Source organism: Cucurbita maxima, unplaced genomic scaffold (assembly GCF_002738345.1).
Source record: "Cucurbita maxima cultivar Rimu unplaced genomic scaffold, Cmax_1.0 Cma_Scf00078, whole genome shotgun sequence".
Classification (NCBI taxonomy): domain Eukaryota; kingdom Viridiplantae; phylum Streptophyta; class Magnoliopsida; order Cucurbitales; family Cucurbitaceae; genus Cucurbita; species Cucurbita maxima.
In genome coordinates this window covers 432,451-448,823 of record NW_019272094.1, presented here as the reverse complement: position 1 = coordinate 448,823, position 16,373 = coordinate 432,451, and the positions used below count along the sequence as shown (strand labels likewise).

Genomic DNA, 16,373 nt, shown 5'->3' with positions numbered 1-16,373 from the left:
TTGTAGTCAATTTTTACTCTATGTTTATTATTATTAATATTATATTAATGAACCAAAGTAATTTAAAGCTACGTTTTTAATCATATCACAATAATCTTGAAATTTTCCTATCGTCAACTGAAACAAAAGATTATCGGCAATGCCCCTAATTATCTTAGGCTAATCAGTGACATCACTCTATGCATGCTTTAATCGCATAATTCAAAATAAATACTTTTAAAATAAAACTATTGACTTACATGTTGGGTTCAAAACATAAATAAATATAACATGGTTTTTTTAACATAAAACACCTCTCAACTACTAATTAAATTCAATGCTATTTCCCTATCATGATCTATCCTAACTTTTATGGTCTTTCCGGTGTTCTCCGTCATCCGTGCTTTTCCTTTACTAGAAAAATATAAGGTAACACGTGACTTGAGTATTTTAAGAAATTCTAAGTGAGTCAACCCACTATTGGGGTTAGTAATGCAGTCACACACAATACATGATTGAGATCTATCTTTTAAAACCGTAACATGACCTTAGGCTCTTTCTAGTTAAGGATAGGGTTTGATGCATGATACTTTTCCACACACGACCCACTTACACGCACATGGACCAACTCGACGAGCTCGTATACGTACCCCTTGGGCCTGACTTGGTCGGCACAATACATTACACGTCATCGGATGCCTCAGAAAAAAAAAATATCCACATGATATCATGACAAACATAAATATCAAAGGTAGGCATCAGTACTAGCATAACATTATGGGGAAGTATACCGATGTACATGGCATACATACATGCATGAGGTCTCATGATTTTCATTCATAACATAATAGTAGTTTCATTTCCTTTCTCTTTTCATGCATAAAATATTTCATATATGCATCATGTATGCATGGAAAATATCACGTAATCCATCCCATAACTTATATGGTAAGACATAACATTTCATACATGACATTTCATTTCATTCATAATACAGTGTAATGGATATCGCACGCATACTTGACATACATTACATGACAATAAAGAGCATAGAAGCATCACATAATTAATATGATACATGCACTATCATACATCAACCAATTAGTTAACTCCAACCGTAAGGTCACTTACATGGTTAGCCTTGGCCGAAGTTACTAATTACTGGGTAGCCGCTTCGAAAACTATATTCCAATGCTTGATTCTCACCTATATCAATTCATATAACATGCTTAGGTCATATAAACCTCTTAACCTAGCTATACATGATGACTATTTCTAACCTAAATCCTAAAACTAAATAAATATGGGTAGATGGGAGTTTTACCGACCTCAAATGCCTTAAATAGGGTAAAAATGGCTTTAGGAATGTCGAAAACTTAGGAAATAGTACATAATTTTTATACTGAGCCGTCTAAGCCGAGAAGCCGAGTCGACAAGTCGCCAAGTCGAGCCGATGCAGGAATGAGGCGGGTAATTATTAAAGTTAAGCGCGGGCTGTATGGATGGGGTTGAGGCACACGATACGTTCCCAGCTGGACAGCAACAAAAATTAAAAATTATCCTCAAAGAATTAATCAATATTTTTTTTTTTTTAAAAAAATATTTATTACTCTTCACTTTTCTTACTTTCTTCTTCTTCTTCGGTTTTTTATTAGCGCGGATCAAAAATATATTAAAATGATGGGGTGGAAAAAGTTTTTCTTTTGTCATTTTTCAGCTATATTTGTGAGTCGAGGCCCGTCCATTCCCAATTGGTCGGTTGGGCTTGTCCATTTCTAATCCTAACGGACGAACCCTTGATCCAATTTTCTATCAATTCTTCACATGTCTTGTCGCGTGATTGATCCGTTCTATTGGATGCACTTGCCATATATTTTTCAGAATTTGTAATCTATTTTTTAGAATCAGCTCTAGAATCACATTCATTCAATGATACTATCAATTATCATTTGTGACATAGAAATGTATAGAATTGTATCTCATTGAATTTTTTAAAAGCTTCATCCACAAAATTATATTTAAACCTATATAAATAATCCATGGTTTTTAATTACAAAAGAAGGGCCTACTCTAATAATTCATGATTAGTCTCTACAAGGAACATCGGCAAGGTCATTCATTGAGAGTTATTATGCACTCTTTTTGACGTTAATTTTAAAAACTTATAATCATTTTCTCGCAATTTCTTTACCAACCCTCTTTTATATTTCATACTTCATAATCAAGTTTCAAAACAAGAACATAATTAATTTCTTTACCAACCCTCTTTTATATTTCATACTTCATAATCAAGTTTCAAAACAAGAACATAATTTTCTACCGTCTCCAAACTTTGCTTGATTTTAAAAATACTTCTTTAATAAACAAAAAAAAACTCTTTATAAATAAAGCTGGTAAACTTAAATTTCAAAATCCAAAAACAAAAAATTTAATTCTTTGATCAAACACGAAACCTTATTTAACATTTTAAAACATTATTTTGATGGAAAGGTCAACATAATCCTCCATCGTTTAAGGTAAAACTAAAACTAATTATAGGGTCAGCCTTAAACCACATACTTATTCTTTAACAAATTTAGCTAGTAGGAATTGGTTATTTTTGTGTTTGTATATAAAGGGAGTTTGAGTTGGTGAATGCATTCAAATCAATTCTTAATTCTGAGAAATTGGGGAATTTGAACCAAAAGAAAATAAGACAAAGTACAAGAGACCAGAGAACTAGAAAAGATGGGATTGATATCAAAGTTTATGGCATTAATACCACTGTTGCTATTGTTGGTGTCTAATGCTACCGTTGATGCTACTAGCGGTGTTTTTGATATTACGACATTTGGTGCCAAACCTAATGCTGATGTTACTCAAGTACGTGTACATTTGTTTAAGTTGATGAACCAAAAATTTCATTGGGTACATTTGTTTAAGTTGATGAACCAAAAAGTTCATTGGGTACATTTGTTTAAGCTGATGAACCAAAAATTTCATTGGGTACATTTGTTTAAGTTGATGAACCAAAAATTTCACTGGGTACATTTGTTTAAGTTGATAAACCAAAATTTCATTTTGTACAAAATATTTTTCTCAAACGAAATGGTTGAATTCACAGGCTTTAGCAGATGCATGGAAGGAAGCATGTGCGTCGGCTACTCCAAGTAAAGTATTGGTTCCAAAAGGAACTTATCAATTAGGAGAATCCAGGCTCAAAGGTCCATGTAAAAGTCCTATTGAGCTTCTAGTTGAAGGAACATTACAAGCTTCTCCTACCGACACGGAAGGAGATGGGTTGCTTGTTATGGAATACGTCGATCATTTGACATTGTCTGGTACTGGAGTTTTCGATGGCCAAGGAAAAGCTGGTTGGGAAAAGAATGATTGCCACCTGAAGAAAGAATGCAAAAAGCTTCCCATGGTAAATGCTCGTACTACTTTAATTATAAAAAGAACTCATAATTTGGGTTAGCATTATATGCTTTAACAAGCGAGTGTTTTTTCTTTGTTTGTTTGGAATGAGCAGAATTTGAAGTTCAATTTCATCACAAATTCGATAGTGAAGGACATAACTTCATTGGATAGCAAGAATTTTCATATCAATGTTTTGGCCGGCAAGAATCTTACCTTCGATCACTTGAAAATTACTGCACCAGAGCATAGTCCCAACACCGATGGAATTCACTTGGGTGATTCAGAAGACGTTTACATTCTCAACACCGTAATCGCAACGGGAGATGATTGTATATCGGTGGGATACACTAACAGAAAAATAACCATTAGTGATGTTACTTGCGGACCGGGACATGGCATTAGCATAGGCAGCTTGGGCAAGTATAAAACTGAAAAAGAAGTGGTAGGAGTTACAGTGAAGAAATGCAAATTAATCGGTACTACAAATGGTGTCAGGATCAAATCATGGCCAGATTCTGCCGTCTCATACCCAGCCTCTGACATGCATTTTGAAGATATTGAAATGGATAATGTTGCTAACCCCATCATCATAGATCAAGAATATTGTCCATGGAATCAATGCAATCGAAAGGTATGTATTAAAATCGAACCTCGTTGGTTTCCAACTTATTATCTTTTGAACACAAGTATTAATTAATCTTTATTTTGAACATCTAGGTTCCATCAACAATTAAGATTAGCAAAGTTAGTTTCAAGAACATTAGGGGCACATCTTCTACTCCAGTTGCAGTCAAACTTGTTTGCAGTAAAAGTCATCCATGCGAGGATGTGGAAATTGCTGATATTGACCTCACTTATAGTGGTAAAGAAGGGCCAATTGTGTCCGAGTGTGCAAATGTGAAACCGACCATTTCTGGAAAGCAAAACCCTCCCATCTGTGCTAAACCAGCGCCACCTGAGACCACTCCGTCAACTGATTGAATAATCATTGAATGATCTTTTAATGCCGACAAATGTTCCAAACCATTCTTCCTACCATTTCAATAATTGTATTGTTTACCTTTAGGATTAATAATACTTAAAGATTCTATTTTTCTACTATAAATAAAGTCTACCAAGTATATGACATAATTGTTAAATTAGAGATTTTATTTAAAATTATTTAAAATTGAATTGAATAATTTGATAGGTTGATTTATGGTGGAACAAATGCTTTTCAAAGGAACTTCAAACGGTAATACTGAAAATTTAGGATTGGTCAGGTGCAACTAAAACGTACATTGCTTCTGAAGGATGAGAAGATCACGAGTTTAGAGGATGAAGATCGACCCGAGAAGTCTCGATGATGTGGAGTTACAGAGTTGAGAGGCCTTTATTGTATTCTAGTGTGGTTGTCAAAAATGTCTTTTCATTTATTTTAATGCATCATAAATGAAAAATAATATAAACATTGTTTCAAGTAATATAGAATAATATTAAATAAAATTCTTAATTGTAGGAATTTTGATTTTTATCTAAAATTAAATTTTAAAAAAATAAAAAATAAAAATAAAAAATAATTTATGAGTATTTTTATTAATTTAGTATATATTTTATTGTGATATAAAATAAAGAGGGGGGAGAACCGACTGTAAGTAAGAGAAGGAGAGGAGCTGTTGAGCGCATACTCCAAGCTTAACCGCAAAGCTACCGTCCTTCCTTTCCCCTTTCTCCTTCTTTATAAATCCTCCTCTCAAATTCCCTTTCAAACGCACATCACCCATGGCAAAGCCCAGGCCTACCGCCGCCGCGGTCGGCTTCTCCGCTCTTCCTGAGGGCTGCATCGCTCACATACTCTCCTTCACTTCTCCTCAGGACGTTTGCCGCTTCGCTTCCGTCTCCTCCACTTTTCGATCCGCCGCCGACGCCGACGACATCTGGGAGCGCTTTCTCCCGCTAGAGTACGGCGCTGAAATTTCCGACGCCCTTTCCCACATTTTTCCTCCTTTTGCTTCCAAGAAGGAGCTCTATCTTCACCTCTGCCGCTTCCCTGTACTAATCCACTGCGGCGCCAAGGTAAAATTTCACCGCTATCCTTCATTTTCCCACCCTAATTTCTGAAGGCACTTTTTGGTTTCTTATTGTTCTTAATTCGGCGATCAAAAGTATGCAGTTAGCTTACTAATAACCCTAAAATGTATAGATTTGATAAAAATATCTCTGGATGCAGCTATGAGTCTACCTAATCTTTCAACTGCAGTGTCAAAATTTTCTGTATCTTTTACAATTTTTCTCAAACTTTTCTGCCATGAGATTGGAACGATAGTCCAAAACGATAGATACATGCAGGTGTAAAACTGTAGCGGCATCACCTTTGATTTGATTTTTTTTTTTTTCTTCGAATTGTTGCATTGGAACTCTCACGCCCATGTTCCTGAGATTTCCGACGCTGATTCCTATGAGAGTTTTGTTCTGTCTTTTATGAAAAAAAAAATAAAGAAAAATAGAAAGATACTTGGTTTGTCTGCTTGTTGCGGGTATAAATGTTATGAATCACTACTCTCAAATGATATTCCTTCTAATGTGGGACTCCCTCCCAACAACTCAACAATAAATAGATGTTTTAGTTTTGAAAATCATGATGTGGAACTGTGATTGATGTTTTTGTTGTTGTTCTCTTCTTTTTGTTCTTGACAATAATAATGAGCAAATCTCTAATGTTGGCTGTTCTTATATCTGATTGATTTCTTCAGAGCTTTTCACTGGATAAAAAGACGGGCAAAAAATGCTACATGATCTCTCCAAGAGAGCTTTTCATTGTTTGGGGTGATGCTCCTAGGTATTGGAGGTGGACTTCTCCTCCTGGAGCAAGGTATAACTCTTTCTTAATAACCATTCTTCTACTTCCCCACATAAATTAGCTAATTTTGTACCACTTTTTAGTATATCTTAGAGAATTCTGAGGATTTGTAATGGTGATGTTGAGGCAGTATTTGATGATGAATTGTTGTAACAAAACAGGTTTGGGGAGCTAGCAGAGCTGGTGAGTGTGTGTTGGCTTGAGATCAGGGGCAAGATAGAGACACAGATGCTGTCTCCATGCACATTATATGCAGCCTATTTGGTGTTCAAGCCCACAACCTCCAACTATGGCTTCCAACACCACCCGGTCGAAGTCACTGTTGGCCTTGTTGGGACAGAAACTCCCAAGCAAAGTGTGTATTTAGATGTTGTAGATAGAGAATGGCGACAGCGCCACCCGACTTTGCTTAGGGGCTCCGGTCTCTTCAACCTTGGCAGACGCCGCATCATCGACACACAAGTAGCTGTGCCCCGTGAAATTACCAGGAACGACGCCCCTGCTGAGGACTGTGGTCACGGTGTCCCCAAGCAGAGGGAGGATGGGTGGTTGGAGGTTCAGCTTGGTGAATTCTTCCACAACGGGGTGGATGGGGAGCTCGAGATGAGCGTGTCGGAGGTCAAGGGTGGGTATTGGAAGGGAGGTCTGCTTATCCAGGGAGTTGAAATCAGGCCAAAAGCCTTGATAGCCTAATTATATAAGAAGAAAAAAGGGTTGTTTGGTTGTTTTATTTACTTAGATAGTAAGTACTTCATAGTGAGAATTCAAGTTGAGGCAAATCATTACCATGTGTAAATTCTTGAAAGCCTATCTTTTGACCAACAGATTTTGAAGGATTTTTAGTCTTTGATCTGATGTGATCTTCTTCTGTGTTATAAGCATATGATTGGGTTTTACACTTGTAAATATGAACCATTGGAGATGTAACTTTTTCTTTTTTTTTTATGATTTCATTTTTTTGGCAACCCAATCCGAGGAGAATCTTTCCTTATATATTAATATATACATTGTATGTAAATATATAAAATATCTGGATATATATTTAATCAATTTGAATTGTTTAATATACATTATTTGTTTTAATATTTTTAATATTAATATTAATTTAAACCATTTAAATTAAATATATATTTCTCTTCTTGTATTTAATAGGTTAAATACTAATTTTCTCCGAACCATAAAAGAACTATTAACCTAATTGATTGAACTCTTTAACTAATCACTTTTTATTCACAAGACACTCCATTTATAGTTGAGTTAAAAGTTTGTTCTATTCCTATAATTATGTCTTTCACCTTATGCATCATTGATTTTTGGATTGAACAAGTTTTTTTTATGATCCAACCATAAACTAAGTCTCTTGTACCTGTGATAGGATGGGGCTCATTGCCTCGATCCCAAAATTAGCACTTCAATAAATTACTCATCTACTTAACATATATGAGAAAGAGTAAATTTTATCTCATAACATTAGGTTCCGAGCTCCATATTTTGTTCCTAAAATGGCATACATATTTAAATTGATTATAAAAGTTATTCTCACTCATGTAAACTAAAGGCAAAACCGGACAGGAGTTCATAATATTGAATCGATATGATAACTCTAGATGGGGTGAATAAAGTTTTAGGGAAAAAAAAAAAAAAAAAAAAAAAATTCAATTTTTCTAATTATTAAACTTTTTAGATCTATTAAAAGTCATGTTAAGTCTAAAAAAATAATTAAATTTAAAATAACACACCATTATAAAAATATTTAGAAATCACACTAATTATTTTAAAATCAAATGGGTAAAATGTGTTTAAATCGGAAAGGGAGTGACAAAAATGTTTGCTTAATTCGATAATTTTCCTTTTCCTTTTATTTTATTTTATTATTAAGCAATAATAATATGATGATGATATTAATGACCAATGGTCATAGTTTGAATTTCTTTCCTCTTTTTTAAATAATAATAATAATACCATAAATTTAAATTTCTTTTCTTTTATGTTTAAAATAATATTAATTTTAAGATTAATCAAGTATCATAAGTTTAAATTTATTTGTTTATTTTTAATTTTCAAATATAATATTACATATAATTATTTTAGTTTAGAAACAACTAAAACTACCGATAATGGTTACTCTTCCAAAACTTCACGTGTCATAGTTCGATTATATACTTTGATTATCCATAATGTCAACTTAGTTGACACGTTATCACGTCTATTTTCTACTTCATCTTGTTTCAGCTATAATTTCTTCGTTTTAGTCCTAATTTAAGTTATTCAAAAGGCGTTGGAATCATAATTCAAACCTTTACCCTATGAACACTTCAAAACACTAAAATTATTAGTAATTAAAAACATGTTTGTTATCATCAAAACATCAGTTAATTAATTAATTTATATTAAATGTCAAAAAGCTAACACATAACTCGCTCAAGATTAATATTCTTAATTAACAAATTTATAAAAAATAAAATTAAATATTTTGTGAATGGAAATATTCTATATAACGAGTAAGTATAAAATTGAGTCAGTTACAAAGTGTGTACTATCGGATACTTAACTATATCCATATACTATAAAGTATTTAGATTATTATTAACATAATTATTTTATATGTTAATCTCATACTGTTCCAGAGAAAAAGATGATTGGAAGACACTTATACTGTTTTGATTTTAATGGTTTGTATAAAAATAATATTATAAAAAAAGATATTTAGAAATAATATTTAGATGGTAGGATTAAGGTTGCATGAAAATAATATTAACATATTTTTTAATTTAAGTTTTACTACCAACACAATTTAGAAACAATGGAAACATAGAATTCGATTTTACTGAGGCAATTAGGTGAACATTCAAAATAGGTCAAGCCTTGACACAAGTTAGAATAAATTCGAAGAACGAAAGCAAGTAAATTTGGAGGTAGATAGAACTTTGGCTAAGGCCAACCAAGTGGTCTTAGTATCGATTTGGTTGGAAAACTTGTCATATGTATGACGACAGGTGTCCAATGGCCCTTGCACGTGTCATTTATGTTTTATGTTATATGATAATGTGGTGATGTTATATGATGATATGAGATGATGACACGATATAATGACATGATAGCATGATGATGTAAGATGCATGATGATGAGATGACTTAATATGATGATATTCCATGATGCATGACGACAAATTTTCTAAAACAACTCTAATTCATTTTAATGATGATGAACAAATGAAGGCCCATGGATGCATATTACCTAGGGTCATGTATGAATGATTTATAGGTTTGTGTCATAAGAATGATTTAAAGATGAAAAATATAGGGATCTCATGCATATTGTGTGTTCATATACGTCGGGTTACTTCTCCACTTATGATGATGAGTACGGATGCGTACACCATGATGATAATGATGATGATGACATGTCTTGCATGATGTTCAAGGGTTTGCTAGCCTCTGAACGTCCGATTACGGACAACTAGCTCGATTATGATGGGTCTTGAGGGGTTTGAACTGTCTAGGGACTCACACTAGTAAGCGTGGATCATGTGTAGGGAAGTACTACCTATCTAATTTTGTTCGAATTGGAGGTCACCTCTGTATTGATTTTACGACTCTTTATCAACATCAGTGAGTAATAGTTTACAAGTCACTCACACAAGCCACTGGCTTTCCTTGAAATTATTTGAGATAAAAAATTTAGTTGGGTAGAGATATTTACATTAAATGACAAAAAAATTATTTAAGTATTTAAATATTTATTCCTAAAATACCTTAAAATATGTAAGTTTTTTTTTTCCCCTAAAATACATAAACAACCCACTCATACAATTATGCTTAACCCTATTGGGTTAGTGATTGTTTTTTAACACTCCCCACAACACTAGTCCTCATTTTTCATGCAAGTTGATCATCTGTCTTCTATTAACGCAACCAAATACTCAAAAGTAGCTAATCATAGGTTTATGTCTTATAGTGTCTCAAATAGTGAGATGAAACTTATCTTTAGCTGGAGAAGCTTGTTGATCACTTGGGCAACATATCGCATAGTTTCAACCCAAAATGTTCTTGAAACATTCGTCACATATAACATACTTTGATAGATTTCTACATGATGTCGACTCTTTCTTTTTACTACACCATTTTTTGCATCATTTTGACACATTTAACATATGACGTATTCCACACTTATGTAAGTATTGATCGAACTCATTTGTTGTGTATTCCCTGTCATTGTCTGAGTGTTGGCAACGAATCTTCATTCTTACTTCTCCTTCAATCGTCGTCTTGAATTATTTAAATTTTGAGAATGGGTTAGAATTTTCTTTCATAGATAAAATCCACACATATTTAAGGTGTCACCATGTACCATATACCATTGATTGATATTTGTTTCACTAGACCGAAAAAATTAGAGCAAATTAACTCTAACGGTTTCTTAGCTCTGAACTTTGACTCTTTGTTTGGTAATTGATAGGTTTTATCATACTAACATCCAATGCAAACAACATCTATTTTAACTTCAAGTTGAAGTAGACCTTTGTGCATGAATTTATCAATAAACACCTTCACTTGTGGTAGCCAACATGCCCTAACCTTGCATGCCATAGAACTATGGTTTCGTTCTTTTGAGCCTTGTCTATATAGGAAACTTTATAGATAGCACGTAAATAGACTCCACTCTTCACTCTTCTATCATTTGCTTTCCTGTTATCTTAACATCTTCATAGACTTTCACATCTTTTATCCCGAACAAGATGTGGTTTCCTAATGTTGTTAGTCGTGACACTTACAACAAATTCTTCTTTACAGCCGATACATAATAAACACAATGTATTAACACAATATCATATTTATTACTAGGTACGATTGTCATATTATCGATTTGAGCAATTGACAACTGTGTTTTGTTGTGGCTGTGTGTACCACATAACTTCCTTTGTACTCTTTCCTGTCTCAAAATTTTCTCTAATCGCCAGTTATGCGGTTTGAGCATCCTGAATCAACGTTCGAGTCAACCTCATAATCGATATGCACTCCCACCATCGCTATGAGTACTAGTTCGTCTTCTTCTAAGGCACATAATATCCCTGCATCTTATTCGTCCTCCATCTTCATTTTAGAGGTTTCCGCATTACTTTCGACATTATTTTTCTTGGGAAAAAAATCATTAGATATGTGACCCTTCTTTGCTGTAGCAAATGCCTTCAAATCTCTTCCCTTGAAAACTCTTGATATGCAAAATCAAGAAGAATCAATTTTCATTTATGCTATAAAGGCTTCAAGATACTTCAAGTGAGGGTTCATTTATTCTTAGACGGTTACAAATTGATGGTGTATAATTGAAAACTAGATTTATGGTATTTCATTAATGTATTTTAAGTTTTAAGATTTCTTATTTACTTTTAGGTTACTTTTATATAGCGTCTAATTATGATGATATATTATGAAGGTTACAACTCTTGAATCTAGAAGGTGGAGAGTTTCATTTTGAGACTATATAAAGACATGTATGTTATATTTGTAAAATAGACTTGTAATATGTAATAAAAAGAGCATTTCTTTAGCCAAAGAATAAGTTTATTTACAATTATATGTAGTTTAGATTTTATGTTTAGAATCATTCAAGTTTGATATGATTAATCTTGCTTGTGGGGTGATTCGAATCTCAAAGAAGTTTTCTTACTTGTGTAGAGTGCTTCATGCGGCTTATGTTTGGGGCTATGTTTTCTTACCGTTTTTGTATCCATGCGGCTTATGGTTACTCCAACTTTACTCGTGTGGAGTGCTTCTTCTTCACTCTTCAACATGATGTCTCTCATTTGTTTAGTCATGGTTTCTTAGCTCGTTGGCAAATTTTCAAACTCTATAAGTGATGGTTGAGCATCAATAATGAGCTTCTATATTCTGGTCACAATCCATGGATGATGATCATTTTCATTCGAACTTCTCAATGACGTATTTCGGATCTAGTTCAGTAATCTCAACAGATCGACTTGGCCATACCGAAGTACTAAGCAAACATCATGTTGGGTTGTAAGATTGATAGTAGCTCGTTCTCCAGAAGTTATAACCTCTTATCGTTCTTCTTTGAGAAAAACATTATGAACATGTCTTATGGTTCTTTCGGTATTTTGTCATCTCAAATGTGTTCCAACATCTCTTTTTTGACTGTGGTCTTTAAGGGAAACATTGTCTTGCCTGTCTTAATTCTCCATTTGCACAAGGTGTCATTAGCATCCTCCTCTGGCCGCGTAATTTCGTTTTCGCCAACGATCTCCCAAAGGTCTTGTTTTTGTAGATAGGACATCATGCATGTTACCCACATGTTATAATTGTTGTTGTTGTTGAGTTTCTTGATTCCTCCGTCAATTTGGAGATCACCAATTGTGTTGCCAGTATCTCAGTAATAGAAAACAAGCTAGTTTTCGACACAAAACTTGCAAAGTCAACTCAAGATACAAAGAAACTCACTAACCATCTTAAAAAACCGTTTATGACGTGAAAGATCAATTAAAGTTACAACTACAGAATATACTAAGAGTTTCAAGAGATCTAACAACCTATATTAACCTTGCTTTGATACCATATTGTTGAACATAATTTTTTGTGAGAAATGTTAGGTTAAGTAGTCTATTGCTTGTTTATATCTTACACCATGGTTATAGGAAAACTATATATATGATAGATGACATATAAAGTAAATGGTTATATATAGTAAACAACTATGTATAGTAAAATGTTATATTTCATAAGTTATATAGGGTAGATAATTATGTAGAGTAGATAACTTTATATAGCAAAATGAACCATCTAGATTGAATATGTGAGTTGTTGTGCAATCCTAACAATTGGTATTAGAGTTAGGTGAGATTCTCATAATCTATGAAGATAGAAAGCTCAAATATTGTAATGGAGAAGTTTGATAGATCTAATTTTGGTTTCGGCAGGATGCAAATGGAAGATTATCTATACTAGAAAGATCTTTGCGAGCCTCTTTCTAGGTGAAGTCGGATACCATGATCACGGAGCATTGTAAGTTCAAGGATTGGTTGGCTTTAACGTTGATCTGATTCGTGCTGTCCAAAAATGTGACGTTCAATATCGTCAAGGAGAAGCTAACGTCGAATTTGTTGAATGTGTTGTCAAATATGTACGAAAAACCAAAGAGGAAAAAAAATCACAAATCTATATATGAGGATGATTATGTAAATTCAACCGAAGACATCAAGAATGCTCTAATTCTTAGTTAGGACAATGCGACTGAATCCTAGATTTTGAATTCAGGTCATTGCTTCATTCATATCTAAGTAAGGATTGTTTCAAAATTTTAAATCATGAAATTTTGGAAATATATATCTTGCCAAGAACAAAACCTTGGAGACTGAAAGGAAGAGAGATTAAATTTAACATGCTAAGTTGTGTATGCTCGTTGTTGACAACAAAATCCTTGATTTTGGCAAATGCTCATTGTCGAGTCGCACGAGCGTTGTTCGCTTGACGTAGACTTGGAGAAAGTTAAACATGTGTCAAATGCTAAGTTGTGCACGTCAAGCGTCCTGAGCCTAGGTTCTGACAACTATGGGTTGTGTTGCTTTGTGTGTTGTGTGCACGCTCATGGACCTAGACTTCGAACGTTGAGCAAATTGTTAAGCACTGTCATAAGCCCTATTCTCTAGGACCAAGACCTATTCTCAAGGTCTTGCTAATATTTTTTAGGCTTGTTAGTTTATATTTAGGTTTAGCAGAAGGCTATATAATGCCATTCTTTCTGCTGTTGAAATCATCAAGTTTTGTGTGCAATATTGTATGTCTTGAGTAAATTTGGTGTTGTGAGTACATTTGTTCCGCTTTCGGCGCACAACAAGTGGTATCAGAGCCAAGTTGTGGTATTTTGGGGTATTGTGAAAGCTTGGGCCTCATCGACCATTAGACGTGCTCACAATCGTGTTTATTCTCTTGAAAATCAATTTTCAAGAATTGTGTTTTTGAGTTTCATCCAGATTAATTATTGCAAATGGCAGAACCATCACGACGTGGATCGAGAGTGTGGAGTTCCAATCTCGAAGTAGAGAAATTTGATGGAACCAATAATTTTGGTGTTTGGCGAGGCGAAGTTAGCGATTTGTTGGTCATGCAAGACCTCGATGTCTCTCTCCAAGAGGAAATGCCTGAAGACATGACAGAAGCAGAATGGACGAAATTAAATCGGCAAGCGTGTGGAATTATTCGATCCTGTCTTGGCAAGGATCAGAAATATCCATTTATGAAGGTTACCATGGCGAAAGAATTATGGGACAAGCTTGAAGCGAAATATATGAAGAAGAGTGTGGAAAATAAACTCTATTTGAAGAAGAAACTCTTCCGTTTTGATTACAAGGAAGGCATCTCAATGGCTGAGCATTTGGATGATTTTAACAAAATCATCACTGATTTGCTCAATCTTGATGTTAAGATTGATGACGAGGACAAGGCGTTGTTGTTATTAAACTCTTTGCCAGAATCCTACGAGTTTTTAGTAACGACCCTACTACATGGAATCACTAATATTGATTTTGAAGATGTTTCAAATGCCTTAATAAACAATGAGATGCGAAAGAAGGAAAAGGAGACGTATCAAAGCTCTAGCTCAAATGTTCTCACTGCTCATGGAAGGACTTCCAATTGGAAAAAGAATGAATGTGGAGAGTCTCGATTAAAGTCGAGAGGTAGATCTGATAATTGGAGAAAACTTGATAAAAATGAGTGTGCATATTGTCGACAGAAAGGCCATTGGAAAAAAGATTGTTCGATCTTAAAAGAGAAGGGGTCGAAGTCCAATGTGGTTAGAGATGACGACACTGATACAGATGATGCCTTGACAATCTCCCTATCAGTCAGCCAAACCAGTGAATGGATTCTTGATTCTGGGTGCTCCTATCATATGTGTCCCAACAAAGAGATGTTTTTGGACTTCAAAAAGTTCAATGGTGGAGTTGTCTATATGGGAAATGATAGTACTTGTAAGATAATGGGAATCGGCTCAGTACAAATCAAGATCTTTGATGGGATTATACGAAAACTCAAAGATGTGAGGTATGTCCCTGACTTGAAGAAAAATTTGATTTCACTTGGCGTTTTGGATGCGAGTGGTTATCGCATCATTTTGGAAGGAGGGAATTTGAAAGTAGCTCGTGGAGCTTTGGTGGCAATTACAGGAACTAGAAGAGGTAGCATATACTACCTCAACGGAACCACAATAATTGGGCATGCTGCTGTGGCAAGTTCGAAAGAACAAGGCATATCGAAACTATGGCACATGCGACTCGGGCATGCTGGTGAGAAGGCGCTTCAAACACTGGTGAACCAAGGAGTCCTTAAGGGTGCCACAACTGGAAGAATTGATTTCTGTGAACATTGTATATTTGGCAAACAAAAAAATGTGAAGTTTGGTACAGCTATACACCAAACAAAGGGCATTTTGGATTATGTTCACACTGATGTATGGGGTCCCACAAAGAATGTCTCATTGGGAGGAAAGAGGTGGTTCGTCACCTTTATTGATGACTACTCGAAGAGAGTTTGGATGTATCCCATGAGGCACAAAAACGAGGTTCTCCAAATCTTCCTAGAGTGGAAGAAAATGGTAGAGAATCAGACGGACAGGAAAATCAAAAGGCTGAGATCAGACAACGGGGGAGAATATACTTATGATCCATTCCTTAAAGTATGCCGAGATGAAGGGATCGTTCGACACTTCACTGTTCCTGGTAAGCCACAACAAAATGGAGTTGCTGAGAGAATGAACCAGACATTAATAGAGAAGGTTCGATGCATATTGTCTCAAGCAGGAATGAGTAAGGCATTTTGGGCTGAGGCTCTCAGTTATGCAGTTCACTTGGTGAATCGTTTACCTGTTTCTGGAAACGGTGGGAGAACTCCGCTTGAGGTATGGTCAGGTAGTCCTGTTAGTGATTATGATAAATTGCATGTGTTTGGGTGTCCTGCTTATTATCATGTGACAGACTCAAAGCTGGATCCTAGAGCAAAAAAAGCCAAGTTTATGGGCTTTAGCAAAGGTGTGAAGCGCTATAGGTTATGGTGTCCAGAAACAAGTAAGATTGTTAATAGTCGAGATGTGACATTCGATGAGTTTGGAATGTTTTTGCAGAAAATTGAAAATAATGACGAGGCA

General features: G+C 34.7%; 2 protein-coding genes across 3 annotated transcripts in view; both read left to right on the top strand.

Annotated features, from left to right (window-relative positions):
* Positions 1 to 2,691: 2,691 nt before the first annotated feature.
* Positions 2,692 to 16,373, top strand: part of LOC111472545 (exopolygalacturonase-like) — a 373,620-nt gene continuing 359,938 nt past the window's right edge. The window contains exons 1-5 of one of the 2 annotated variants that reach the window (XM_023118148.1): positions 2,692 to 2,841; positions 3,083 to 3,385; positions 3,491 to 4,009; positions 4,096 to 4,365; positions 11,603 to 11,608. In XM_023118148.1, the coding sequence (XP_022973916.1) occupies positions 2,707 to 2,841; positions 3,083 to 3,385; positions 3,491 to 4,009; positions 4,096 to 4,359 (1,221 nt within the window). In that variant the 5' untranslated portion in view covers positions 2,692 to 2,706 and the 3' untranslated portion in view covers positions 4,360 to 4,365; positions 11,603 to 11,608. The remainder of the gene's footprint in view (positions 2,842 to 3,082; positions 3,386 to 3,490; positions 4,010 to 4,095; positions 4,366 to 11,602; positions 11,609 to 16,373) is intronic. The other variant, XM_023118147.1, reaches the window with a different exon arrangement.
* LOC111472548 (F-box protein At2g02240-like) lies at positions 5,009 to 7,123 on the top strand. Its single transcript, XM_023118150.1, has 3 exons — positions 5,009 to 5,433; positions 6,111 to 6,229; positions 6,379 to 7,123. Exons 1-3 carry the CDS (start codon positions 5,140 to 5,142, stop codon positions 6,908 to 6,910), a joined length of 945 nt encoding a protein of 314 aa, XP_022973918.1. The 5' UTR covers positions 5,009 to 5,139; the 3' UTR covers positions 6,911 to 7,123.